Source organism: Petaurus breviceps, unplaced genomic scaffold (assembly GCF_028583685.1).
Source record: "Petaurus breviceps papuanus isolate PSGF00001 unplaced genomic scaffold, PetGlider_PUasm1.0 91041, whole genome shotgun sequence".
In the NCBI taxonomy this organism is placed as follows: Eukaryota; Metazoa; Chordata; class Mammalia; order Diprotodontia; family Petauridae; genus Petaurus; species Petaurus breviceps.
The window spans coordinates 14739537-14765531 of NW_027187400.1; the positions used below are offsets into that span (position 1 = coordinate 14739537).

Below are 25995 nucleotides of genomic sequence, written 5' to 3' on the forward strand. Positions count from 1 at the left end.
TTAAGGAAAAAGTTTGCTCTCCTTCTTAGGACAATTGCCAGGCAAGGGAGGAGTTTTTCCTAGGGCAGAGATAGCCTGCACACTAAGGCTGATTCCCTCCTTGTCTTTCCTCCCTCCAAAACTAGCAGGTTTTCTGGGCTGTCACAAACATGTTAACAGCCAACTTTTTCTAGCATCTTGAAGGTATTCTGAGTCACTAGAGCCAAGGATTGAAGCCCCTGAAATAAGAGGCCTATCCAGAAAAAGGTTTCTCAGTTTAGATTTTGAGGTGAATTGTCAAGTTGTTTCCTTCTCTCTGGTGTTACAATAATTGACTTCTCCTTCCCCCTGCTCTTTGCTCCAGAAAGTCTTTGCTTCACGGAAGGAGCTCTTGGAGTATGATTTGCAACAGAGGGAGGCAGCTACCAAGTCATCTCGGACGACAGTGCAGCCGACGTTCACTGCCAGCCAGTACCGAGCCTTATCAGTCCTAGGCTGTGGCCACACCTCCTCCACCAAGTGCTACGGGTGTGCTTCTGCAGTCACCGAGCACTGCATCACACTGCTCCGGGCCCTGGCCACGAACCCGGCCTTGCGGCACATCCTCGTCTCCCAGGGCCTCATCCGCGAGCTCTTTGATTACAATCTGCGCCGGGGGGCAGCCTCCATGCGGGAGGAAGTCCGCCAGCTCATGTGTCTCCTCACCAGGTATGGTCCGGCTTATCCTTTTTCTCTTGTGTCTGCTTTGGAGACAGTCATGCTAGCTGTGCAGGAAACAAAGTGGCTGTTTAATGCAGAACATTATACAGGGCTCTGATTTGGAGTGAAGGTTTGGATTGCTGTCACGGACCTCACAGATTAGTAAGAGAAAACAGAGAACTGTTATGTATACTGTTGTGGAATAAAGGCTTTAGAAAGGTATAAAACACAGTGCTTTTTGAGGTTGGGGCAGGGACAGGGGGCATCAGGAAAGACTCTGTGGAGAAAATGTCATTTGAGTTGAACTTGAGTGGAAAATAGATTTATCATAGAGATTGACAAGTGGCCGAAGTGCTTAGGAAGGAATAGTTCAGTGACCTTTGGGAGCTTCTCAGTCTTCTTGACTTTGTTGCATTTGAGCAAGCAGTTTGGTCGAACTGGGTATCACCAGTGTCTAGTCTAGTGTCTTGTACCTGCCAGGTGGGGTGTATGGGTGTTCAGGAGGACTAGCACCTCTGATAGGGAGCCTTTTCAAGGCTGCTCACCCCTCTTTGGTGTTCACATGACCCACTCAACTCTCACCTGTGGCTCCAGGACCTTGTAGCATGTACAGTGGCCGTGCCCCAGTCAAACCATCTCAGCAGATGGGCAGATTCTGCACTAGGCCTCTGATCAATTAGTGAACTGGGGGGTGTCTGCCCCAAGCATGTGAAGACTTCCCCCAGTTTAATGGGTGGATGAGAGCTGTGCGCTCCAATGGCCATAAAGGCAGCTGAAGCAGGTGCTGTGGAGTGCTCAGAGCTCGGTCAGACATCAGAAATGTCAAGGGTACCCACTGCATCCCAGGCCATGCCAGTCCCCCTGACTTTGATCGTGTCCCCGGACATCAGTGACTCCGGAAGAGAGAGCGAGGTTGGTGACTTTCGGCATCTTTGCTTCATTTAAGTCTGATTCACCCGCAAGTCAGGACATCACCTGTGACGTCACTGGTCCTCTTGGGAAAGACAAACAATACAATACCTAGTAGGTTCTTAAGAATGCTTGTCAGATGCAGTTGTTGCCTAGGTGAGTCCTGAGAAGAGATTTGCAGAAGCCGTAGTGGTTGGACTGAGAGCTCTTTGCAGATGTGCCCCAAAAAGGCGCAGAGAGGCCAGGTGAAGGGGGGATGTGGTGTGCGTGGGAAGCTGAGGTGTCAAGGACAGGCGTGCTTGGAAAGTGCATGGCCATGTTGGTGTTGGTGCTGCTGTTCTCGATGAAGGAGCAGTGTCCAGGAAAGGTGCCTGTTTCTTCAGTCACCAGAGTTCTGGGGAGCCTCTAAGTCCTCTTCTCAGGCAGAAGCCTCTCTCGTTAGGGAAGTTAAGCCTAGTGTACCTGGGCTGTCCCTAAACAGGGGGGAATTGCAGCCAAGAGTGGGTTTAATAACTGTTTCTTTCTCTTCTTAGGGATAATCCAGAAGCAACTCAGCAAATGAACGACCTGATCATTGGCAAGGTCTCAGCGGCTCTGAAAGGCCATTGGGCCAACCCTGATCTGGTGAGGGAACCAGCCTCTCCTCATTGCTCCTCTGTCCCCCCACGTGTCATTTCGAATGCCCTGACACCCTCCTCTTCTCCTGTTCCCCTCCACCCTACCACGTTGTGGTATTTGGAGGAGCAAAGGACCCCTCTTGCTCCAGTTAGTTCCTAACCTTGCCATTCCCATGCTAAGACCAGCGTAGGGGTGCAGGTCAGTGGAAAAACAAGGTATCATCAGCACCTGTTTACTCCACTTCGCTTATATGCTCTTGATGTCTCTAGTATGAGAAGAGACACAGGGTAAAAAGAGAACATAGGTCTTGGAGTCAGGGTACTTAGATTCAAGTCCTGACAATGACATTTCACCAGCTGCATGATCATGGGCAAGCCACTTACCCTTCTCTGCCAGGATTATCATGAGGAAAGCATTTTGTAACTGAGAGTGGTCATCACTGTTGTGTCTATGTCTCAGAGATGTTGCTCTAGGCTCGCCCTCCAAGCTTTGAGATGCCCTCGATTGCATCTCTTTCAGCCATTCCTGTCAGAGATGAAAGGTCATGGACAGACTTGTGGCCCCTCTGGACCTCTCTCTTCTCCTTGATTTTTCAGGCAAGCAGCCTCCAGTATGAAATGCTCTTACTGACGGACTCCATCTCGAAGGAGGATAGCTGCTGGGAGCTTCGCTTGCGCTGTGGTGAGCTCGGGCCCTTCAGGGGCGGGGGGTTTGCAGGGCACAGGGGCACTCCCTGGGCAGGCAGAGTGACTCAGGGCCTCTGCCTCTTCCATGCCAGCTCTCAGTCTTTTCCTCATGGCTGTAAACATCAAAACGCCTGTTGTGGTGGAGAACATCACCCTCATGTGCCTCCGGATCCTGCAGAAGTTGATCAAGCCACCTGCTCCAACCAGCAAGAAGAACAAGGTGTGTATTTCATGGGCTCTCGGCCGCACAGGCAGCACGACCAAGCCAAGGTGCCGGTGCCGAGGAGCTGCTGCTGCTGCCTGGGAGATCCTGACAGCCAGAAAGGGCCTGCTGCTGCTCCCTGTCCTACTGTGCCTCCCAGGGAGCCTTCTGCCCAAGACTTCACCTGAGGTGTTTGACTTGCTTGCCTTTGTCCACCAGGGCTTTTTGAGGCACAGACTTTGGACACAGCAGAGCTCATCTGGTGGGTGGCAGTTCTTTGAAATTCATCAAAGTTCAGAAGCTGCCTGCTTTCTGAAATTGTGAAACACCCTCAGATTAGGCATGGTACAGATCCGTGGAGCATCTGTAGAAGTGCCTCACAGATCTGACTTGGTCTTTCATTATTTTTTGGTTGAATGTGTTGTTAAAACTGGAGTGACTCATACCTCTGGAGGTTGGGGCCGTCTAGGAGGGGAGCAGGGTGATTCTGGGGATTCTTAGGGCAGGTACAGATGAGATAGGCTTATGCAAACTAATGTGGAAGGACAGCTGATGGGAGGATTCAGAAAGCTGAAAGGGAGGAGTTTAGAACTGTCATAGGACTGGCTGGTTGGCTATTTGTATCAGAGAATCTCAGGGTTAGAAAGTACCTCCAAAGCCAAAAGCATGTCCTGAAGAAGGCTCTCAGCAGAACATGTGACAGGTGCTCACGTCTACCTGTCTTGCCCCTGATACTCTGCTGGCCTCCAGGCTTGACTCTCCAGCTGTCTTTCAGACATCTGGAGCTGGATGTCCCATAGACACGTCCAAAACAGAAGTCATCATCTTTCCGAGGGGAACTTCATCCTCCTACTCCCTCAGGCTCCTAACCTACGAGTCATACTGGACTCCTCACTCTCACCCCCCAAGTCCAACTTTTGCCAAGGCCTGTTGATTTCACTCAGGCACCATCTGTCAGGCCCCCCTTCTCTCTGATACTGCCACCACCCTGGTGCAGATGCTCCTCACCTCATGCCCAAACTGTTGTAGTAGCCTGCAGGGGACTGCCTGCCTCACTTCTTTCTCCACTCCAGTCCCTCAAACACCTGATGTCCAAGTCTGACCATGTTCCCTCTTACCTCTAGCAACAAACACAAAATCCTCTTTGGCATTTAAAACCCTTCATAGTTGGGCCCCTTCCAGCCTTTCCAGTCTTAGACTTTTCTTCCCTCCATATACTCTTCAGTGGGAAGAGAGGGAAGGAATAAGCATTTACATAGTGTTGCCTGTATGCTTGGCACTGTGCTCAGGACTTCATGTGATCCTTACAACAACCATGGGAGGTAGGGGCTGTTATCACCCCCATTTTACAGATGAGGAAACTGAGGCAAAAAGAGGTTAAGTAACTTGCCCAGACTCACATAACTCATAAGTACCCAAGACCAGATCTGAACTCAGGTCTTCCTGAGTCCAGGACCAGCATTCACTCCACCAAGCCACCTAACTGACACTGACCTCTTTGCCTCTCCAGAGCCATTTTCATTGTCCCCCATTTAGAATGCTGTTCCTCCTCATCTCTGCCTCTGCCAAAATCCCATCTTGTGCAAGAAATCCTTCTGAATCCCTCTTAATGTTAGCACCTTCCCTCTGAGAGCACTCACAGGCAGCAAGGCGATGTGGTGGATAGGGTGCTGGGCCTGGACTCAGGAAGACTCCTATGCCTGCCTCAGTTTCTTCTCTTATGAAATGGGAGTCATAATAGCATCTGCCTCCCCGGGTCGTTGTGAAAGAATGCTGCTTATTGTCCTGTATGACATAGTTATTTGTGTGCTGTCTCCCCATTAGACTGGGAGCCTCTTGAGAGCAGCAATTATTTTTGCCTTTTTTTGTATCCTCAGCACAGTGCCTGGCACGTAGTAGATGCTTAATAAATGCTTATTGACAACTTACTGACTGACTTTGCTTGAAAACCTCCTGAGGAGATTCTGATTCTTGAGAATAGTTTGCTTAAATTATGTGAAGGCTTGGACACTTCTAGACAAAGTCAGAGCCTGGAAATAAACAGGAGTAGGGGGTCAGAACTAAGGGCTTCCGTCTTAGACCTCTGAATGTGACATTTCTGGGCTTCAGGAACTTGATACAGTGGTAGGGGGAAATTCACTCCCTCCACTGGACCCAGTATCGATTTGAACACATGGGCAGTGAAGAAATTCATATTGAGAATTAAAAAAGTAGGGGAGGGTGAACTCCAAGATGCAAAATCTCCCAAGACATAAACTTAAAAGGGAAAATTTATGATCAAGATTAGAAGGTACTACAGCTGTGCCTGAGTATTTCCATGGTTTCTTTTCAAGAACCAGTTGTAGCTGTTCTAATAAGTAATCAGCATCTTACACTCCACAGCAGTGAGTCAGGAACCCTAAATTAATTCTGGAGCTGTTGCTGCCAAGTAGGATTATTAGGAGAATTCACCAACACAAGTGTGGCTGCTCTGGTCCTTCTTCCTTTGGAGTCTCAGGTTTGTTGGAAAGCTCTCATCTTGTCTCCCTTTCCCCTAGGACGTTCCTGTTGAAGCTCTCACCACAGTTAAGCCATACTGCAATGAGATCCATGCCCAGGCTCAGCTGTGGCTCAAGCGAGACCCAAAAGCATCCTATGAGGCCTGGAAGAAATGCCTTCCCACCAGAGGTGTGCCTTTCTCTTTATAAAGCTTGGAGGTGGGAAGGAGGAAAAAATGCTTGGAAATAGAAAAAAAAATTGAATTAGAAAAAATAGAAAGGAATATTTATAAAACAAAGACAGAAGGAAGGGTATGCGAGTAGGGCATTTTTATTCCTCCTTTGTACTTTGGAATATTGGTATTTATTGATAAAGTCATAATAATAGTACTTTTTTTAATTTTAAAAGAAAAAAGACTTTGGTAACCATGGCGAAGCCTGAATCCAATGACAGTGTAGATGACAATTCATATTTATATGATGCTTTAAGATTTAGAATGCTTTTAACTATTCAGTCAGCAAGCATTTATCATTTGCTATGTGCCGGGTACTAGGCTAAGTGTTAGGAGTACAAAGAAAGGTAAAGTCCTTGCCTCCCTGGAGCTCCCAGTCTAAGTGAGGAAAGCTTAACCTACAGAACGGATAGAGCTGTGGTTACTTAGCCCCACCCCTTTTACTCAAATTGCCTTGTTTTCCTCATTCTTCCCTCCATATTCCAGGTATCGATTCCAATGGGAAATCCTCCACTAGGTCAGAGCTTCGGCAGTTGTACTTGACAGAGAAGTATGTGTGGAGGTGGAAACAATACATGAGCCGTCGGGGAAAGAGGACCTCCCCCTTGGATCTCAAGTTGGGTCATAACAACTGGCTTCGGCAGGTGAGAACATCTTTCCTGAGATGCAGAGCCCTGGGAATGATCTCTCTCTCTTCCCACTCCTGCTTTTTTCACTCTTTCTCCTGTATCTCTACCTGCCTGTGCCTTTCCAATCAGGATCTGGTAGGGCTTAATGTTGCTGTTAACTAGATGGTAATCAACCTGGGGAGAGCAGAATCTTTCTTGCTCTTTCTTGCCCACTTACCAACCTTGACAGTCTCTGTTCTCTGCTGACTTCACCTCTCCTGCTCATGTGGCTAAGTTTCAAAATCAAAAGCATTCTTTGTCCTTCTGTTCTCCTTTACTCTTTCTCCATTCTTTTCCTTCTCCACTTCTCGTGCCTCTCCCACCTCTCAACCTCCCTCTACTCTCCTGCCTCCTTTCTCTGTCTCTTTGTCTTTCCTCTACTCTCACATTTCTTCTTCCCTTCTTGCTCCTTTCTCTCTAATCTCCTGTCTTCCCTTCTGTATCCCTCTCTTCTTCCTTTCCCAGTATTTTGTATACAGTATATCTGTATCCCTCTCTTCTTCCTTCCCTCCACAGTATTTCAAAGAAGCATATAATTAATACCTATACATAATACAATCCAATAGTCCATACTGTGAGGAGAGTTCCATTAAATGAAGACTTCAGGAGAAAGCTAATTGTTTCTTCTAAAACAAAGGTGTTCATAAGAGCTTTCTAAGGAAAATACCTTTAAAATAATCTGTATTAAAATTCAGACATCTTCCATGTTGTCTTGCAAACCAGTTAACAAAGATCTTAGTAAAAATGCCACTTGACTGCTAGGCCAGAAGCATATGTAGCCAGCTGCTTCTGGTTCATTTGCTCCCTCCCTTATGCCTCCTTTCCTTTTCATTTGGAGTATTGAGGCTTCTCTGTGAATGTCAGGTTCACCCTTCCCCAAGAAGTCTTCCCAAGGGATTTCTCCTTGGGATGGAGTAGTTGTCAGTGTTAGCCAGGGGGCAGTGAAACGGTCTGGAGCCCAGGACAGGGAGAACTACAACCAAATCCAGTTAATGATGTCCTGCCTCTCTTATGCTTCTTCAGGTGCTGTTCACTCCAGCGACCCAAGCAGCCCGTCAGGCAGCTTGCACCATCGTGGAGGCTCTGGCAACCATTCCCAGCCGTAAACAGCAGGTCCTTGACCTCCTCACCAGGTACCATGGAGGGCTGGGCAGGGGCACTGAGAGCCCACGCTTCTTGGGCTTTCCATCTTCTTTGCCTTGGAGGGCATCAGGCTCCTCAAGAATTTTTAAGGGCTGCCTAAATTCTGGTCCTGCTGGGCTTTTTGTGTTTTAGAATATTGGGGCAAATGGTTTGTTGCACTTGGGTATTGACTGCGCATTCTCATTTCTGCCTACATGTTTGGGCCGCTTTCACTTGCTGAGATATAATTTCTTTGTGTCCCTGTATCAGTTACCTGGATGAGTTGAGTATTGCTGGAGAGTGTGCAGCTGAGTACTTGGCACTATACCAGAAGCTGATCAAACCAGCCCACTGGAAGGTCTACCTGGCAGCTCGGGGAGTCCTGCCCTATGTTGGCAACCTCATCACCAAGGTATTTCACCTTTAATTGTCACATTCAGGTGAATTATTTTGCTTCCCTGAGACTCAGTTTCTTCATCTGTTGAGACATTCTGTGACATTCCTTAGGTTTTACACAAGGTTCAGGAGATAACATTTCTCCTAGAGGAGAAATACCTTCTGCATTAAGAGGCCTCAAACTTTCTTCTGACCGTTTAGATGCTCTCTTCTCCCTGGCTTTGTTGGTTTCCCAGTGGTATGGGTAGGGTGCCTCTGGTCTTATCCTTGAGGCAACTCTTCTGAGGCCTGCACATGACTGTGATGTGAGTGACAGAAGCTTCATGCTCTGTGCAGGGGAGTGCTGAGGATTTCATTCCTTGTCATGCAGGCCTTCATTACTAATGGCTTCAGATGTGGTTCTGCTGTCTGAAGCTGGAATTTGTGATTTGTCCTGGCCTTTTCCTTTTCTCTCAGAAAGCTGGGAGAATCTCAGGGCCCTACATCACTATTGAACTAGCCTTTCATAGGGCATGGGCTTCAAAGGAGCATTACCTGTCCCTGGGTTCTGGATGGGACCTTTCAGGGGTAGTGAGATGATGAGGTTCACCATCTTGGATCAATAAAGGCTGAGTTCTAGGTGCTGATGTAAGCATCCTGAGTTGGCACTATAGACCTTGGCGAAGGGGCATGATGGTGACATTCGTCACAGTGTTGCACTGACTATTCCTATTGTCCTTTCTAGGAAATAGCACGTTTGCTGGCCCTGGAGGAGGCGACACTGAGCACTGACTTACAGCAGGGCTATGCTCTCAAGAGCCTCACAGGTATCACTAACTGCCCAACCCTTATGATGGGCATCCTTTGCTATTGAAATCGAAACATGTTTGAGGCCAGCGTACCTCAATCACTGTGAGTTCTGATGTTGGCTTCCTGTCCCATACCTTATCCTCTGCAACAAGAACAGGTTTAAGGTCTGAAGTTTCTCTTTGATACTGGATTTGAAATGTTGGGTTGGTTTGTCTGCCAGGCTTCCTACAGCTCTCTCCTGTGTCCCTACAGGTCTCCTTTCCTCCTTTGTTGAAGTGGAGTCCATTAAGCGGCATTTCAAAAGCCGCCTGGTGGGCACTGTGTTAAATGGATACCTGTGTCTGCGTAAACTGGTCGTACAGAGGACCAAGCTGATCGATGAGACCCAGGATATGCTGCTGGAGATGCTGGAGGACATGACCACAGGTAGAGCTGCTCCGAGGCCTGGAGCCTCAGCCTCTTCCTACTTTGTTGGCTCGTTGTGTCAGCATGGGCAGGATATCCCTAAGTTCCCCAGAGATGGAGGTAACAACGAATAGTCAGGCCCTGCACTGTGTAAAGAGAGCACTTCAAAGGATGCCAGCTTTATCTTAGACCTGAAGGGATTTGCAGCCTGGTTGGGGCATAGGACATCGTCATAGGTGTTGGATGAGAGCCAGAAAACCAAGTACTGTGTGAGGTCTGAGGGGTTAGGTCATCATCAGCCTGCAGGGATCAAGGAGAATGTCTTCAGTTCCCCAAAGTTCAAAGAGAGAAATTCCTTTTTAGAGACAGCACCAGTTCTTGGAGTTTTAAACTTTCAAGCCTAGAATTAGATTTTTCTCAAATTCCATCAGTTAGGTTGGGGCTCTTATGTTGAGTGGGTTTGAGACCTTTTCAGCTGAATCCTTCCATTTGAAGCTCATAATTTTACTGGTACCCAAAATCTTATCCTCGTGTGACCTTGGGATTCTAAAGTGGTCTAATAACCTTTCAGCCTGTGCTGTGAGTAATAACTTAGGTCGCTTCTTGGATCAGTTCCTTTTTTTTTTTTTTAAAGCAGTTGGGGTTAAGTAACTTGCTCAAGATTACCTGGCCAGTTATTTCTGGATGTGGTGCTAAGTATCAGAACCCAGAATCGATCCCAGGTCATCCTGACTCTGGGGCCGGTGCTCTTACTCACTGTGCCAGCTGGCCGCCCCTAAGCAATTGGGGTTAAGTAACTTGATCAAGGTTACACGGCCAGGTGTTTCTGGGTGGGTACAAAGTATCAGAGCCCGGGTTCGATCCCAGGTCATCCCGACTCTGGGGCTGGAGCTCTTATTCACTGGGCTACCTGGCTGCCCCTGGATCAATTCCTTTGATTTGGTGGCTTGGGACGTTGCAGGAAGACTGAGGGAAGCTCTTTCCAAACTGACTGGGCCTTTTTATTCTGGCAGGCACAGAATCAGAAACCAAGGCCTTCATGGCAGTGTGCATTGAAACAGCCAAGCGTTATAATTTGGATGATTATCGGACTCCTGTCTTCATCTTTGAGAGGCTCTGCAGCATCATCTATCCTGTAAGTGATGGCTGTTCCTCTTGAGGCCTCAGACAGGGCACTTTGGCAGCAAAGGAGGGGAGGGGGGAGGGGGATGGAGGACTGGGAGATGACCTTATGACTGCCCAAGAATCCCCATTAGGTATCATTTAGAATCGTCTGACATAAAATGGTAATAAATTCATTCGCCTATTAATTTAAATGTGAACAAATTAGCTATAATGTGAAACTGCATTCATTACCTCCCCCCCCCCCAAGAAAATTCCTGGTATTAATTACAGATATTAGTCCTTAAAGGCCCTAATCTGTTAGTATCCCTCCACCCAATAGGTTCTGAAAGCAGTACTGACCTGGTGGAGGGGTCTGTATGAAGGAGGCTCCATATTTCTCCTTTTTCTTCTTCACTTTGTGTTTGCATTTTCCCCAAACGGGGGCACATCAGTTCAGTATGTACTTCCTAGGCGCCAGGCCCTTTGCCAGGCTCCAGTGGTGCAAAAGCAGAAATAAAACAGAACCTGTTCTTCTCAAAAAGCATTCTATTGGGAGGAAGAGCATAGACCTAGGGGAGTAAGTGCAGAATATATCCACCAAATACGTGCCAAATAACCTTGGGATTACCAACAACTGAAGAGCTCCAGAAGGGGCTTGGTTGGAGCAGGTGGCATGTGAATGGAGCCTGAAGGAAGCCAGGGTCTCCCCTGGAGATGGGGCTGAGAGAGATGGGGGAGAACCTGTGCAAAGGCAGAAAGGTGGGGAGATAAAGCCACAGGTGTGGCAAGTGGCAGGCAGCAGTGTGTGGCTTAGGCGAGAGTGTGAGGAAGGTCCTACGTATTTACACCCTTAAAAGGTCGACCAAAGCCAGTCTGTGAAGGGTTGTAAATTCCAAATGGAGGAGCCATTTGTGTTTGATCCTACAGGCAATGGAGAGCCTCTGAAGCTGCTTGAGCAGGGGAATGACGTGATCAGACCTATATTTTAGACAGGGGTGGGGAACCTGGGGCCTCAAGGCTACATATGGCCTACTAGGTCCTTGGATGTGGTCTTTTGACTGAGTCCAAGTTTTACAGAACAAATCTTTTTATTAAGAGGATTTGTTCTGTGAAGTTTGGATTCAGTCAAAGGGCCACACTCGGACCTAGAGAGCCACATGTGGCCTTGAAGCCGCAGGTTTCTCACCCCTTGGTTTAGGAACATCAGTTTGGCAGCTGTGGGGAGGATTAAAGAGGGGAGAGATTGGATACAGTGAGGATAATTAGGAAGCTATTGTAATATTTTAGGTGAGAGGTGATGAATACCTGTATTAGTGTGCTGGGGGTGTGAGTGAAGAGGAGGGCACAGATACAGATGCTACGGAGGTAGAATTGGAGAACTTGGCAACTGATTGGTTATTGGGGAGTAGTGAGAAAGGGGAGCATGACGTCAATGATGTGGACTGAGGTTACTAGAAGAATGGTGGTAACCACCACTGAGAGAGATTAGCTGAAGAGATTTGAGTTTAGGGAAAAGCTAATGAGTTTTGTTTAGGACTTGTGTTTGAGCTATAAGCATATGGAGCATTTGGGGGGAGATGTTTAGTAGACATTTGGAGATGTGGGACTCTCGAGTGAAATGAAACCTGGGAATCATCTCCAGAGACATGGTGGTTGGACCAGTAGGATCTAATGAGATCATGAAGAGAGAGGGTATAGAAAGTAAGAGAAGAAGACCCAGCCCAAGGTAAGCCCTGGAGTACACCCCCCATTTAGAGAGTTAGACAGGAGGTGAACCACAGTAGAACAGTGGAGAGAGTAGTCAGAGAGAAGTGTCATGGGGGGCAGATGCTTCAGAGAGTTGAGAAGGGTAAGGACTAAGAAAAGGCCATTGGAGTTAGCAGGAAAGAACCATTGGTGACCTTAGATAAAGCTGTTTTCGTTGAGTGGTGGACTTGGAAGCTAGCCAGCCAGAGACAAATGATTGGGAGGAGAAGAAGCAGAGGCAGCGTGTCTAGACGGCTTATTGTAAGAGTGCAGCTGTGACAGGGAGAAGAGACGGGGGCGGGGGGGTTAACTTGAGGGGATGCTAGCCTGAAGGATAGGGGGATGGGGATGGGGATGGTATAGGGATCTCTAAGATAGAGGAATGTTTATGGACATCAAGGAAAGAGCAAAGGAGCAGATGCCTCTATATGAGCCAGAGGTCTTCTCCTGTTGGGCAAGAATAATGAAGAACCTTCTTTTCGCATGCGGAGTAGGAAGGGTCTTTGGGTGTTAGGTGTGTTTTACTAGGCACAGGAGGGATTTTAATATTTAATATAGATAAGTCCTTCCAGAATTTAGGGAGCTTTTATCCTAGAAGGTTATTGGACCAGTGTGTGAAAAAAGCATGTGGGGAATTCTCTGGGCTCTCTGCTCTAGCTCTCTGTCCCAGCCCCATTCACATTATGTAGATAGGGCTTATTGTTACCTTCTTGTGGCTCTTCTGCTCCTGACCCTAGTTGACCCTTTTCACCTGAGACATAGATCTGCAGTTGCTAAAATCTCGTTAGTTGGTTCCTTTCAAATACATATGACAGTTCTCTATACCCCACTTCTAAGGGCTCTTTTCTCCAAGTGTCTTGTCGTAGCCCTGGGTCATCAGTTCAGTAAGGGGGGCTCCTTGTGTCAGACCCCCCGCCCAGGCAGTCTAGACACCAGTGCTTGCTGGCACACTGAGGAGGTGATGACTTCTAGGCTGCCCTGACCCCACCATCATCTTTGTTCCTTAGGAAGAGAATGAAGTAACTGAGTTCTTTGTGACGCTTGAGAAGGATCCCCAGCAGGAAGATTTCTTACAGGGCCGCATGCCTGGCAACCCTTATAGCAGCAATGAGCCAGGTATTGGGCCTCTCATGAGGGACATCAAGAACAAGATCTGCCAGGACTGCGATCTGGTGGCCCTGCTGGAAGATGACAGTGGGATGGAGGTAAAGGCTCAGGAGCCCTGGCAGGGCTGCCCACTTATGGGAATTTTAGTCATTTCAATGCTTTATACTGGTGTTTCTCAACCTAAACTCTACTCTGAAGTGGAAAAGTATCTCAGACCTCACCTGTGGACCATTTTGTGAAGCAGATTGGGCCTGGAGAGAAAGGAGGCAGTTTTAAAGTTTATAACTTTTAAGAAGTAAGAAAAAGGTTTACATACAAGTAGAAATTGGTTTCGAACTAGTGGCTAAGAAACATTGCACTTGAATGTTCTCTTCAGTCTCCATGGAGATGTACTTAGTTATGAATTTGATGCCTCTGATGGGAAGAAGACCTCTTTGGTCTGACTGTAATCACGTTACGTAAAGGAGAAAGATGGTGCAAGGATTGATGAGGACTTGCTCATCTCTAAGTTAAGTTAGAGTCAGAAGCGTGAAAACATTGTGCCCTTAGCAGAGATAGCCCGTTTCAGGGTCTCACTTCCATGGTATGATGGGTTTTATCTGTTTGTGATTTACTTAGAAATTATTAGGACTAAAAACCATTTACTTTTCCTTTCAGCTTCTAGTGAACAATAAAATTATCAGCTTGGATCTTCCTGTGGCAGAGGTTTATAAGAAGGTCTGGTGCCCCACAAATGAGGTCTGTTCTTGCTTTCTTACTCACCACTCAATGCTGCTTGTATCAGCACTTACAGAGCTATATTTCTCAAGCTTGGGGTTGGTGGGATGGAAACCAGTTGTCTTGTCCTACTTTTGAGGAAATTAGCTGCAGACTAGTAGAGGTGTAAGAGCTTCAGGAGATTAGAGGACTTTACTGGAGACGTGAGGCACAAGCCTCCTCTAGCGTGGCAGCCGTAAGGATTTGGAAGACTGGCCTGCCCTGCCTGCAAGAGTGAGCACTGTGACTGTGCACACTTTTCTGTCTCCCTCCTCTTCAGATTGAAACCTTTTTGCAAAAGTTAATCCTTGGCATTTTCTGGGACAGTGACTGATCTGTAATCCCTGGAACACTGTGCTGCGTCAGGCAGTGGCACCCCCATTTTACAAGACCCCAAACAGACACTCCCTGCTTTGGTGTGAGGAAAGGGGAGCAATGCTCTCCATCTTCTTTGGGAATCCTTTAATTCTGGTCTTTTCCTTTCAGCAACATGAGACTATCTCCATGCTGTCCTTTCCTTTCTCTCTCCTCCTTAGTCTGTCCCCTCCCCTCCATTCCTCTCCTCCCATCCCTTTCTTGGATCTCGTCTTCCTTCCCGTGTTTCTCTTTCCCTGCTCTGTTGCTTCTTTTGCAGCATCTTCACTATCTCTCTCCCTGCCCCATCCACCTTGCCTAAAGCACCACTGTGGGCTTTGCATTCAGTGTTGCCTGCCTGACTGAGATGGGAAACATTAGACTTGAGGGACATCACCATTAGAGAACAGCTTTCCTCTGCCTTGCTTTTGTTAGTCATGTATCTGGACCATGGTTTCAAGTCTCCTTGACATTCTTCAGGCTCACAGCCGTTGCCTCAGACCTGCTCTTCTTCCCCTTGTTTCCTTGGGTTTTTGGTGCTGATATACTATTTTTCTAGGTTTCCTGTAATGTTCAGTGCTGAACTATTGTAAGCTTTTGAGCAGCTTTCCCTGAGGTCTTCTTTTGGGCTTGCGTATTTGAAGTGATGTTAATAAGCACTCTTTGGTCTACATTAGGTTTCTTGGGACTTTGTAACAGCTTCTCTCTTTCTCAGCTCCTCATTCCCAGAGCTGCCTCAGAAAGTCCTATGACTTTCTGAAAGTTTGAGTCTGACGCTTCATTATAAGACCTGGACAGGAGAGTGGCTAAAGAGTTAAACTTTTGCCTGTTGTAAGGCTGTGGTTTTAGAGCCCCCGTTCCCTCTTTAGGCAACGGATGGACTTACTGTTTTCTTTTCCTGTCTGTGATTACTTATGAAGGCTTGTCTTTAATTAAACAGCTCTTTCTTCTAATTAGCCTCTCCTCTTATGTGCTTCCTTGGGTAGTTCTTACTTTTGCTTCAGGGGTCTGCCCTCTCCTTGGAAGAAGTGAATGGGTGGGTGAGTTGGATTTTCAGGGAAGTTCTAGACCACTTCCTACATGAAAGAGCTGCTCTCTAAGACTGATCATTGATGTGGCATTTCATTATAAGAGGGGAAACTGAAAAAAAAAAAACCCCAAACTCCCATTTTGCTGCAGGTATATGTATATATAGGTGTATATATATGTACATACCTATATCCACAGGATTTTGTGTGTGTGCACATTAGGATAGTAATGATAACTGCCATTTACATAGAACCTTAAAGTTTGCAGGGAGATGTACATATGCACACATAACAAAGATAGAGTACACCTATACATACATGTTTATGCGTGTGTGTGTGTGTGTGTGTGTGTGTGTGTGTGGGTGTGTTCTCAGTTGAGCCTCCCAACATTTCCCTTAGGTAGGTCCTATAGGTGTTATTTTCTCCATTTCACAGATGAAGAAACTGAGGCTTAGAAAGGTTAAGTGACTTGCCTATGCCCACACTGTAATATGCATCAGAGATGGGGATTTGATTTTAGATCTTGGTTTCAAATCCAACATTTTATCTACTGTGGCAAACATGCTACTTCCCACCTAACATTCATTGGTTTCATGAAGAAACTGTAGAATGGGTTTTCACTTATTGTTTAAATGGACTGGTCTATAAAATTAGTGTTTATGCATATACAAAGGAATATCATTCAGGCTTAGGCAGTAGCTTGGTTTGTCACTAACCATCCAGTATACATGTATTGGAGAATCTGGTCTCTCCAATGGTATTAGGTTTGGGCCATAATATATTAATGACATTGTTGTAAAATGATATAACTCAAGGCAATATCCTGTGAGGTATACCTATATCTCTGTACATATATAGTTCCCAGAGGACAGTACTGTATTATAGGGGTTTACATTTTGTGGTGATTCAGACTCTGGTGTCTGGGTAATGAGGATTGTGGCATTCTGTGCTTGACTCAACTCATTCTTACAACAAAATGGAAGGCCTTTCCTCAAGGCAGACATGATCCTCCATCCTGCCCCTAGAGTCTAGATCTTAAGGCCCAACAGGGCTCACCATTGAAAATGAGGTCAGGGTGTCTAAGTGAACTTGTCACGGAAGTGAATGAAGTTTTTCTATTTTCTCTACTCAGGGAGAACCCATGAGGATCATCTACCGCATGAGGGGCTTGTTGGGTGATGCCACTGAGGAATTCATTGAGTCCCTGGATTCCACCACAGGTATCATCGTCTCAGGAAGTTCCATTCCAAGTGACCTGGGATTTGCAGCTCTAAAACAGGATCTCCACTTGTTGAAAGTCCATCCCTTCTGCCCTTATCTGTTATCTGTATGAGCATAACAATGGACTGAGCTCTCATCCATTTTTGTTTGCTGATGGAGAGAAGAAGAAACATTTTTTCTTTCTCTGGAATGGTTTGCCCTCCCTTTGTTGATTCTCTTCAGTTTATTGTCTTACCTGTTGTTTGTGCACAGCTGTTTGCTTGTGGTCTCCTCCATTAGGCAAGGGCTTCTTAAGGGCAGGGACTGTCTTTTTCTTTCTTTGTATCCCTAGCATTTAGGACAGTGCCTGACACATAGTAGGTTCTTAGTAATGCTTTTTGACTGATTAGTAATGCCCATTTTCTCCTCAATTCAGGGTGCATGCAGTAAAGTTTACTGTATACAAGACCCTGTGCTAGGCAACAGTCATACAAAGATGAAAAATGACGTAGTCTTTGCCCTCAGGGAGCTTTCAGTGTGACTGAGGAGAGGAATACATCATGAATAGAAATTAGTGTGATTCATTGTAGCACATGATAAAGGCAGATAAAGGAGAGCCAGGTAAAATGTGCAAAGGAGGGAAGGAAGGAAACAACTAATTATTAATTGCCTGCTAAGTACCCATGCTGTGCCTTGCACTTTACAGTCATCATCTTGTTTGATTCTCTTCAAGGTACAGATGAGGAAACTAAGGCAAACAGACATTAAATGACTTGCCTAGGGTCACATAGCTAGTAAGTGTATGAGGCAGGATTTGAACTCAAGTCCTCTTGACTTAAGGCCCAGTGCCCTATCCTCTATTCTTTCAAGCCACTGGGAAATTTGAGGAGGGTTAGAGAGGGCTCACTTTCAGCTGGAGAAATTAGGGAAAGCTTTATAGAAGAAGACTTTGAAATAACACTGGAAGGAAGAGAAGAATTTCAGCCCACAGTAACAACGGGAGAGTGCATTGGGGCAGCCTACACAAATGCAGAATTAGTGGGAGAAGGTAGGATGAAATCAGGAAACAGCTAGTAGTCCAGTGTGATTAAGAGCATGAAGGAGAGTAGTTTGAAATAGAAGCCTTGAAAATCAGGTTACACCCAGATTGTGGGAAGTCTCCTATGCCAGGTGAGTTCTTCTTTTATGTAGAGTGTGGAGCCACAAAAGTTTTTTGAGCAGAGGACTAACAGACAGATTAGAGTCAAAAGGCTTCACTCTGATTAGCTCTGGCCTTAATTGCTCCTATGGGGGGTGAAACATAACAGTTGAATATAACATCCCTTCTAGGCCCCCTTGAGTAATTCCTTGTTCATTAGGAGGAAGGGTTGTAGGTAATGAAAATGTTGTCAGGCTACTTGATGGTCTCCGTTCCTGCTCGTCCTCACCGTTATATGGGTCCCCTCTCTTTAGATGAAGAAGAAGATGAGGAAGAGGTGTATAAGATGGCTGGTGTGATGGCCCAGTGTGGGGGCTTGGATTGCATGCTCAACAGACTGGCTGGGATCAAGGATTTTAAACAGGGCAGACATCTTCTGACGGTGAGTGGGTGAATCAGAGGGGAGGCACCCTTTTGACTCTGAAAAGTGGCATGTGACAGTAATTCAGCTTAGCTCCAGAGGGCAGCATAATCCCTCTCTGTGAAGGAGAGCTCGGGAAGAAGACTTTGGACCCATACAGTTTCCCAAAACGTTTTCCTCCTTGGTTCACTCATATCTTTAGGCATAAGGAAAATTTTGTATTACTAAGGAACCAACATAATGACTCTTCTCTTGGTCACTGCTATGGAGTAACTATTTACTTGTTTTTTCTCCAGCTGATAATTGTACTTAAGCTGGGTTTTAGGACTTATAATATAACTTTTTTATTTTTCTCCCCTAGGATCATAGTGAAAACATGTATCCAACTATTCCATTATTGTTTGTTTTTTTGGATTTTGAGGATTTATAAGAGCTTCACAAACATTGTCTCCGTCATTTAAAGCCTCCAGAGATATGAGAACAAGTAACATTATAACGTTATAACAATTAATTATAATATTATAAACCTTAATAGAGAGGTTTGCCCCAGGTCACATAATTATTGCCAAGGAGTCTTTGGATCCCTTTGCTTCTCCCTTTGTAATTTAGATCATGAGTTTTATCATTCCCAAATGCCTGTTGAAATTGATAAGGGCACTTTTCAAAGCAGTCACACCTTACAGTTCTGTTCATTGATGGTTAGGTTCCCTTGCAGTTGGCTGTTGGAATAGAGGGGAGCCCCTGATCCATGGAGAAGCCAGTCCTTTAGCAGAACTATAACCTGACTTGATTTCCCAGTCATTCTACTATAGCTCCTCCTTCTTTTATCTCCAAACTCCTATTCCTTAGAGAATATCTCGATAAGGAGAGAACTGATGGTATGTGGCCACTTTGATTCAATTTTGGGCCTGTGATTAAGCATCTACTTTTTTCCTGTGTGATTTTTTTTTACTTAAGTAAAATTTTATTATTTATTTAAATAAATTTTGTTTTTCCATTTACATTTTTCAACTTGTTAAATATGAAGTGAAACCTCAGAATTGTTTGATTTGCATTTCTCTTAATGATTTGACATGTTCTTTCATGTGGCTATTAATAGTTTTTAATTCTTTGGAGAATTATTTTTTTGCTGTACTTTGACTATATTAGGGAATGACTTTTGGTTATATATATTTCTTTTAATTGCCTATATATCTTGACTATCAGGCCCATATTGAATTTTCCCCAGTTCATTGCTTTCCTTTTTATCTTAGTTACATTAATTTTGTTCATGCATTTCATGTCATATTCATTTTATTTTTTGTAATCACCTCTATCCTTTATTCGATTAAGAATTCATTCCCTTAGCCAAAGCTTTGAAAGATACATGATCTGTTTTTCTCCTCTAATTTTTTTTAATGTTATGGTCTTTAATATTCAGACTGTGTATTTTAATTTTTTGTGGCTTCTGGTGTAAGATGTTGATTTAAACTTAATTATATTTGGACTACTTTCTAGTTTTCCCATCATTTTTTATCAAATACGGAGTTTTTCCCTAGCTGATTTTGTTTTTAATTGATTGAATACTAGATTATTGAGTTCTATTGTTTTTCTTTGTCTAATCTTTAGCATTGACCTACTAAAAATAAAGCTGATGTTTACTATTTTATAATATAGTTTGAGATTTCTCCCCTTTTGTTCATACTTTTTTTTAACATTATTATTCTAGATCTTTTGTTCCTCCACATGAATTTTGTTATTACTTTAGCTTTGTAAAATATCTCCTTGGTAGTGTGATTAGTACAGCATTAAATGTAAGATTAATTTTGTTAGAATTATCATTTTTATTGTGTGGCAAGGTCCATCCATGAACACTGAATTAACTCCCTTTATTGTTTTTTTGACTTCTTTTTTTTGTTTTGTTTTTGGAGGCAAGACAGTTAAGTGACTTGCCCAAGGTCACACAAGTGTCAAGTGTCTGAGGTCGGATTTGAACTCAGGTCCTCCTGACTCCAGGGCTGGTGCTCTATTCACTGTGATACCTAGCTGCCCCTTTGTGTTTTTTTAAGAAGCATTTTGTAATTGTATCTTTACAGGCATTTATTGAGTATGCTTTGGTAAATTGACTCCACATATTTGATGGATTTTATAGTTATTTTGAGCATGACTTGCCAATACTTCTTTCTAAGACCATTTCAGCCTCATACAGCTTAGCAACTCACCACTTCCTAGGCTCTATCTATTTTCAGATGTAGAATTTACCTGGTTTTTCTTGGCAGGTACTGCTTAAACTGTTCAGTTACTGTGTGAAGGTGAAAGTGAATCGGCAGCAGCTGGTCAAGCTTGAGATGAACACTTTGAATGTCATGCTGGGCACTCTTAACTTGGTAAAGAGACTGGACTGGGAGTTATGTAAGCCTGAGGTGGGGGAGAGAGACCTTGGGATTTCCTCTCTCCTAGGTCTTCAGCTGTCTCGGGAGATTGGCAAGAAACAGCCTAAATTGATTTGTTAGGTTGACTTTGTGACTCAGGTCATTTGCTGCATCTCTGAAGCAGCCTTCTAGAGTGAATGCAGTCCATCTTCCAGCTATTTTGTATTATCTCTTCAGATTGAAGAAACAGTTCTTCCTCTTCCCTGTGGTACCAAGTGCCACATTATCCTCTTCCTGAATTTACACAAAGACAAGATGAGATGATAGCCACTATGTAGCCTAAACCTTAAGCTGGTTTTAACTTCTAGAAACATAATCACCAGGATGTGATTTTGCTTTCTTTCATAATGCTTAAGAAAGGGTCTTCGAAGCCAACTCACCTCCCCCAATCCTCCTTTATTTCTTATTATATTCTCCTTGCCCCATCCTGTGCATTAGAGCCCTGAGAGTGGACCTGAGGAAGAGAACATTTAGCAGGAGAGAGAGATGGTGGCTGTTTTCAAATATTTGAAGGAGTGTTGTATGGAAGAAGGATTAGATTTGTTCCACTTGCCCCCAAAGGGCAGAACTAGACTGAAAGTTGCAGAGAGGCATATTTAGGCTCAGTAAGATTAGAGCTGTGCTAACAGTTAGAGCTGTCCAAACATGGAATGGGCTGCTTCAGGGAAGTAGTGGGGTCCCTCTCATTATAAGGCTTTAGGCAGACACTAGCCATTTGTCAAGGATATTACGAAGGGAATTTTTATTTTGGTACCATTTGTGTTAGATGACTTTTGTGATCCCTTCCAACTCTGAGATTCTGTGAATGGGCCTGTCGAGGGGCAGCAAGGAGAGGTTGGATCCATTAGCATGGCGGGGTAAAGAGTCTCTGGTTTTATCCCCCAGACAATGGAATCTTCTTTCCCCAGGCCCTGGTGGCAGAGCAGGAAAGCAAGGACAGTGGAGGGGCAGCTGTGGCAGAGCAGGTGCTCAGCATCATGGAGATCATTCTGGATGAGTCGAATGCTGAGCCCCTGAGTGAGGACAAGGTGAGAGCTGGGGGAGGGCCTGGGCAGCTCACAAGTGTTGTTTGAGCACTTGAGCTGTTTCACTTTGTAGTGGCTTGGCAGGGCTGAGGCACAGTCTGCTCCAAACTCAGCCTTGCCGGAAGTGCTGTCTGAAGCAGATTAAAAAGACATCGAGAAATGTTTAACAAAATAAATTAAAAAGTACATTGCAACATAGATAATGGTCATTTCTGATTTTATAAGTCATCATGCTACCCCCAGAGATCTGTTTGAGCTTGATACCACCACCTTACTGCCTGGGGTTGAACTGGTTCAGGTCAATTCTGAATCCTTTGGTTTTAGGGGAACTCAGACTGATAATATTGTCACTTTGCTCAATAGCCACCAGGTTTCTCCTTTATCTTTCTGAAGTTTTGTCATCCCTGTCTGTGGTTCTGTCCCCAGAGTTATTCTCAGGAATGCCACATTTTCCTTGGCTCAGGTTAGAGTGCTGTATCCAGACCCTTGGAAATACTGGAGAGTTTAGGAGTGCTGCCTTGGGTGGATCCTACTGTTCCCTCATAAACATTACTATCCAGGTGTAGAATGAGCTCTCATTCTGAGCTCCTTGTCACAAGAAGTTTTTAAGTAAAAACTGGGCAGGTCTTAGGGGGATTTTTTTTTTCAAAATTTTATTTTAGATTCAAATGCCAGACCACAAACACAGAATAGAGTAAAGAAACAGAAACATCACAAACTTAATTATTGGAACTTAAATAGAAAGTTAGGAAGAAAAAAAAGCATGTCATGTGCATAGCAGAACATAAAAGAGTATTTAAAATATGTAACAATAAATTTTCATTTCAAGAAAGCCTATATGATAAATAATACTCATGTTGAGAATTGTCCATCTTTTCTTTGCTTCCTTGTGAGTTTTCTTTTGTTTTCTGCTGTGCACTTTTTTACTTTGTTTTTTTCCCCCCTCAACCCCAATCTCTCTCCCCCCAAGGACCACAATAAAGTTTAGATATGTTTCTCTACAGCTATAAATATATACACACCCTCCCCCACCCCCTACCTAGGAGGATTTCCACTCAGGTATAGATTAAACTTGAGGACTTTATATAGACCCTTCCAACTCTGAGAGTTTAGACTTCCTTTTATCTGTGGGCCTCCTGAAGGATGTTTTCACTGAATTGGGGTGTTAAGGGTCACTACTTCTGGGGACCAATCAAGCTCTGTTGGAACTGGGAAATGTCTAGTTGCTTGGGAAGAATGGGGTAAAAAAATATTCTTGCACCATTGACAGGATGTCTCTTTTCTATCTCTTCTTGGTTATTGTTTCAGGGCAACCTTCTCCTGACAGGTGACAAGGATCAGCTGGTGATGTTGCTGGACCAGATCAATAGCACTTTCGTGCGCTCTAATCCCAGTGTCCTTCAGGGTTTGTTGCGAATTATCCCATATTTGTCCTTTGGAGAGATGGAGAAAATGCAGATCCTGGTGGAGCGATTCAAGCCATACTGCAACTTTGACAAGTATGTTGCTCTGAGATTGTATAGTGGAAGAGGATTCCTGCCTGGAATCCCTGAGCCATCTGCCTGGGGGTGGGGTGGGAGTATACACTGTCTAGCTGGGGGCTCACCTGATGAACCCTGGGCACCCTCTGCAAGCTTCTTCTCTTCCTTGGCTGCACTTTTATTCCTGGTACAAGGGGGGGGGGGTGTTAGCTGATCCCCAGTCACTCTTCTAGCCTCCAGCATGGATGATTCTGGGCTTTGGCCTCTTGACAGATCTCTGATTCCTTCCCCCTTTCTTTGTCCTCCTAGGTATGATGAGGATCACACTGGTGATGACAAAGTCTTCCTGGACTGTTTCTGCAAGATAGCTGCTGGCATCAAAAACAACAGTAACGGACACCAGCTGAAAGACCTGATCCTGCAGAAGGGCGTCACGCAGAGCGCCCTGGACTACATGAAGAAGCACATCCCTGGTGCCAAGAAGTAAGGGGCACCCCGCACAGGGCCTCCCTGCCTTTAGCCTTCAGCTTCTGCTTGTGCAGCGTTCTCCTTTCCCACCCAGTGAGCCGAGCATAAGAAATGAAAAGAGCGGCCCAGCACAGCCACCCTGTCGCCCCCCACCTCTGCAGAGAATTCCGCACTTAGCTTACAAAGCTTCCAGTGTTCTTGTGGGGAGAGGGCAGAATAACAGCAGCTGTGATGAGAGGTGTTGCTGTGCGCTTTACTGTGTGGCCTCACGGGAGTTTTTGTATAGCCAGGGATTCCTCAGCCTGATTGGACAATGACCATGTGGCTTCTCTGGGCAAGCCAAGCTCAACTGGCCATTGATGGGCAGAGCCCATCAGAGAAGGCATGTTCCTTCTGAATCTGGGGGATTCATTAGTTTTCCTGAACTGCTGCTGAGGACCTCTTTTTGTCTTGCAGTTTGGATGCTGACATTTGGAAGAAGTTTTTATCTCGCCCAGCCCTCCCCTTCATCTTAAGACTTCTTCGTGGGCTAGCCATTCAGCACCCTTCCACCCAGGTGAGAAGCCAGTGCTCTCTGCCTTTTGTATCAGAAAAAAAAGGAGCCCATGAAGGACACGGAGCAAGTCTTTCTTCCCTCAGGTTTCAAGATATAACTTGCTGTGATTTGTAAGTTACTACTGTGATGAGGAATGTAAGATTTCCAGGTCAGAAAAGGACTGCAGAGGTCAGCCAGATTTTCTTTCTGTTTCCAAGGAATCCCAAGATATAGTTTTCAGAGTGCCTTGAGTTCTTCAGGCAGCCCATGTCTTCAGAGATCTTAAAAATCTTAAAAGTGAGATAAGTAGCTGTTGATTGGTCTCTGGGTGGTACTGACAAGACCATTGAGTGTCCATTATTTCTTTCCATGGCACCTGAGCATGGAAGCTGCCTGGTGGCCGGTGTTCTTGAGCCCAGTTACCTTTTTGTCCTCTTGATCAGCCTGAAGGCTTTGTTCAGAATGAGCACCTTTCTGTTTGCTGCCTGACACCCGGATCCCTTTGCTGCTACTATTTTCCAGCTTTCCATAGCTCAGCACACATTATGATTGGCCTCAGGCAGATGGCTGATTTCAGAACTAATTAGTCCATCCCTCTGCCTCCAGATAGGTCTGTACCTAAACCTGGGGTTTGGATCTGTAGAACAGGGTTCTTTGGTGAAAACAGTTCCACACCCTAGCTTGGTGACCCATCCTGGTAAGCAGCTTAGTGAATTGCTTACAGTGGCAGAATTCTTCATTATGTATTAAGTCCATTTCCTTTTGTTCACCTTCAGTGAAGAGAATTATAGTATTAACTTTGATGTATCTGGCATCCCACCTCAAAAGAGTTCCAAGTATTTTTCACAAAGATATTTTATTTATCCTCATGTGTTTTTGTGCTGTTTAAAATCCCTGTTTTGTAAATGGGGGAAATTGAGAAACATAGATTTAAGCGTCTTACTCAAGGGAAACATGGTGGCTTAGCAGAGGTTAGGAGTGAAGTCTCCTGATTCCCAGCCTAAAGCCCAAGCTCCTAGAATGTGCTGTTTTATCTAAGCCTTTACACCCATGTTTACCAGCCTGATCTCAGCACCTAATATAATGCCTGGCACATAATAAGCACTTAATAAATGCTTTTTGATTATTTAATGCTTTGAATAGGGCTTTCATGATAACATGTTGTTGCTAATAGTACTTTTCCTAGTCAAATATTAAAAATCCCTAATATGGGCACACATTTTGTTATGAAAGTACACATAGCACTGATATGGTTCCATCAACATATTTCAAGCCAAAAAGCACTTTATTACCAATGAGAACATTTATACATCCAATTTTTTAATATAATCATTCAGCCTTCTCTTTTTAAAAATATTTTCTCCTATCTTCCTCCCTCCCCACATAAATTGAGAAAGGGGAGGGGGGGAACCACTTTTAACAAATATGTACAATCACATAGAACAAACTCATACATTAACCATGTTCAAAAACATGAGTCCAATTCTGCATATTTAGTCCATCATCCTTCTCTTAAGAGATAGCATTGTTCATCATCATTTCTTTGGAGTCATGTTGGTCATTGTGTTGATCAGAGTTCCTGAGTCTTTCAGAATTATTTGTCTTTCTAATGCTGTTATTGTATAAATTTGTTCATCTGGTTTTGCTTTCTTTACTCCTCATCAGTTCGTCATTTCTCATGACACAATAGTATTTGATTCCATTCCATCTATATGCTGCAGTTTGTTCAGCCATTCCCCAGTTGATGGGCACCCATTTAGTTTCTAGGGTTTTTTTTTGTTTGTTTTTTTTAAAGCAATTGGGGTTAAGTAACTTGCTCAAGGTTACATGGACAGGTGTTTCTGGGTGGGTGCTAAGTGTCTGAGCCCTGATTCGATCCTAGGTCATCCTGACTCTGGGGCCAGTGCTCTTACTCACTGTGTTACCTGGGCGCCCCTATTTTCTAGTTTTTTGCCACCACTAAAAGGGCTGTTATAAATATTTTTGTACACATAGGTCCTTTTCCCCTTTTTTTGTTCTCTGGGATATATGCCTGGGT

The 25995-nt window shown here is 44.7% G+C and overlaps 1 protein-coding gene across 3 annotated transcripts in view; it reads left to right on the forward strand.

Annotated features, from left to right (window-relative positions):
* Nucleotides 1-25995, forward strand: part of UBR4 (ubiquitin protein ligase E3 component n-recognin 4) — a 145980-nt gene that overhangs the window by 96077 nt on the left and 23908 nt on the right. For all 3 annotated transcript variants that reach the window (XM_069079151.1, XM_069079152.1, XM_069079153.1), the window contains 20 exons: nt 344-687; nt 2121-2211; nt 2802-2886; nt 2984-3111; nt 5631-5760; nt 6290-6447; nt 7495-7604; nt 7864-8005; nt 8714-8795; nt 9031-9204; nt 10197-10318; nt 13041-13238; nt 13798-13878; nt 16411-16498; nt 17931-18058; nt 20296-20403; nt 21357-21476; nt 22782-22972; nt 23264-23437; nt 23879-23978. In XM_069079151.1, coding sequence (XP_068935252.1) covers nt 344-687; nt 2121-2211; nt 2802-2886; nt 2984-3111; nt 5631-5760; nt 6290-6447; nt 7495-7604; nt 7864-8005; nt 8714-8795; nt 9031-9204; nt 10197-10318; nt 13041-13238; nt 13798-13878; nt 16411-16498; nt 17931-18058; nt 20296-20403; nt 21357-21476; nt 22782-22972; nt 23264-23437; nt 23879-23978 — 2754 coding nt within the window. The remainder of the gene's footprint in view (nt 1-343; nt 688-2120; nt 2212-2801; nt 2887-2983; nt 3112-5630; nt 5761-6289; nt 6448-7494; nt 7605-7863; nt 8006-8713; nt 8796-9030; nt 9205-10196; nt 10319-13040; nt 13239-13797; nt 13879-16410; nt 16499-17930; nt 18059-20295; nt 20404-21356; nt 21477-22781; nt 22973-23263; nt 23438-23878; nt 23979-25995) is intronic.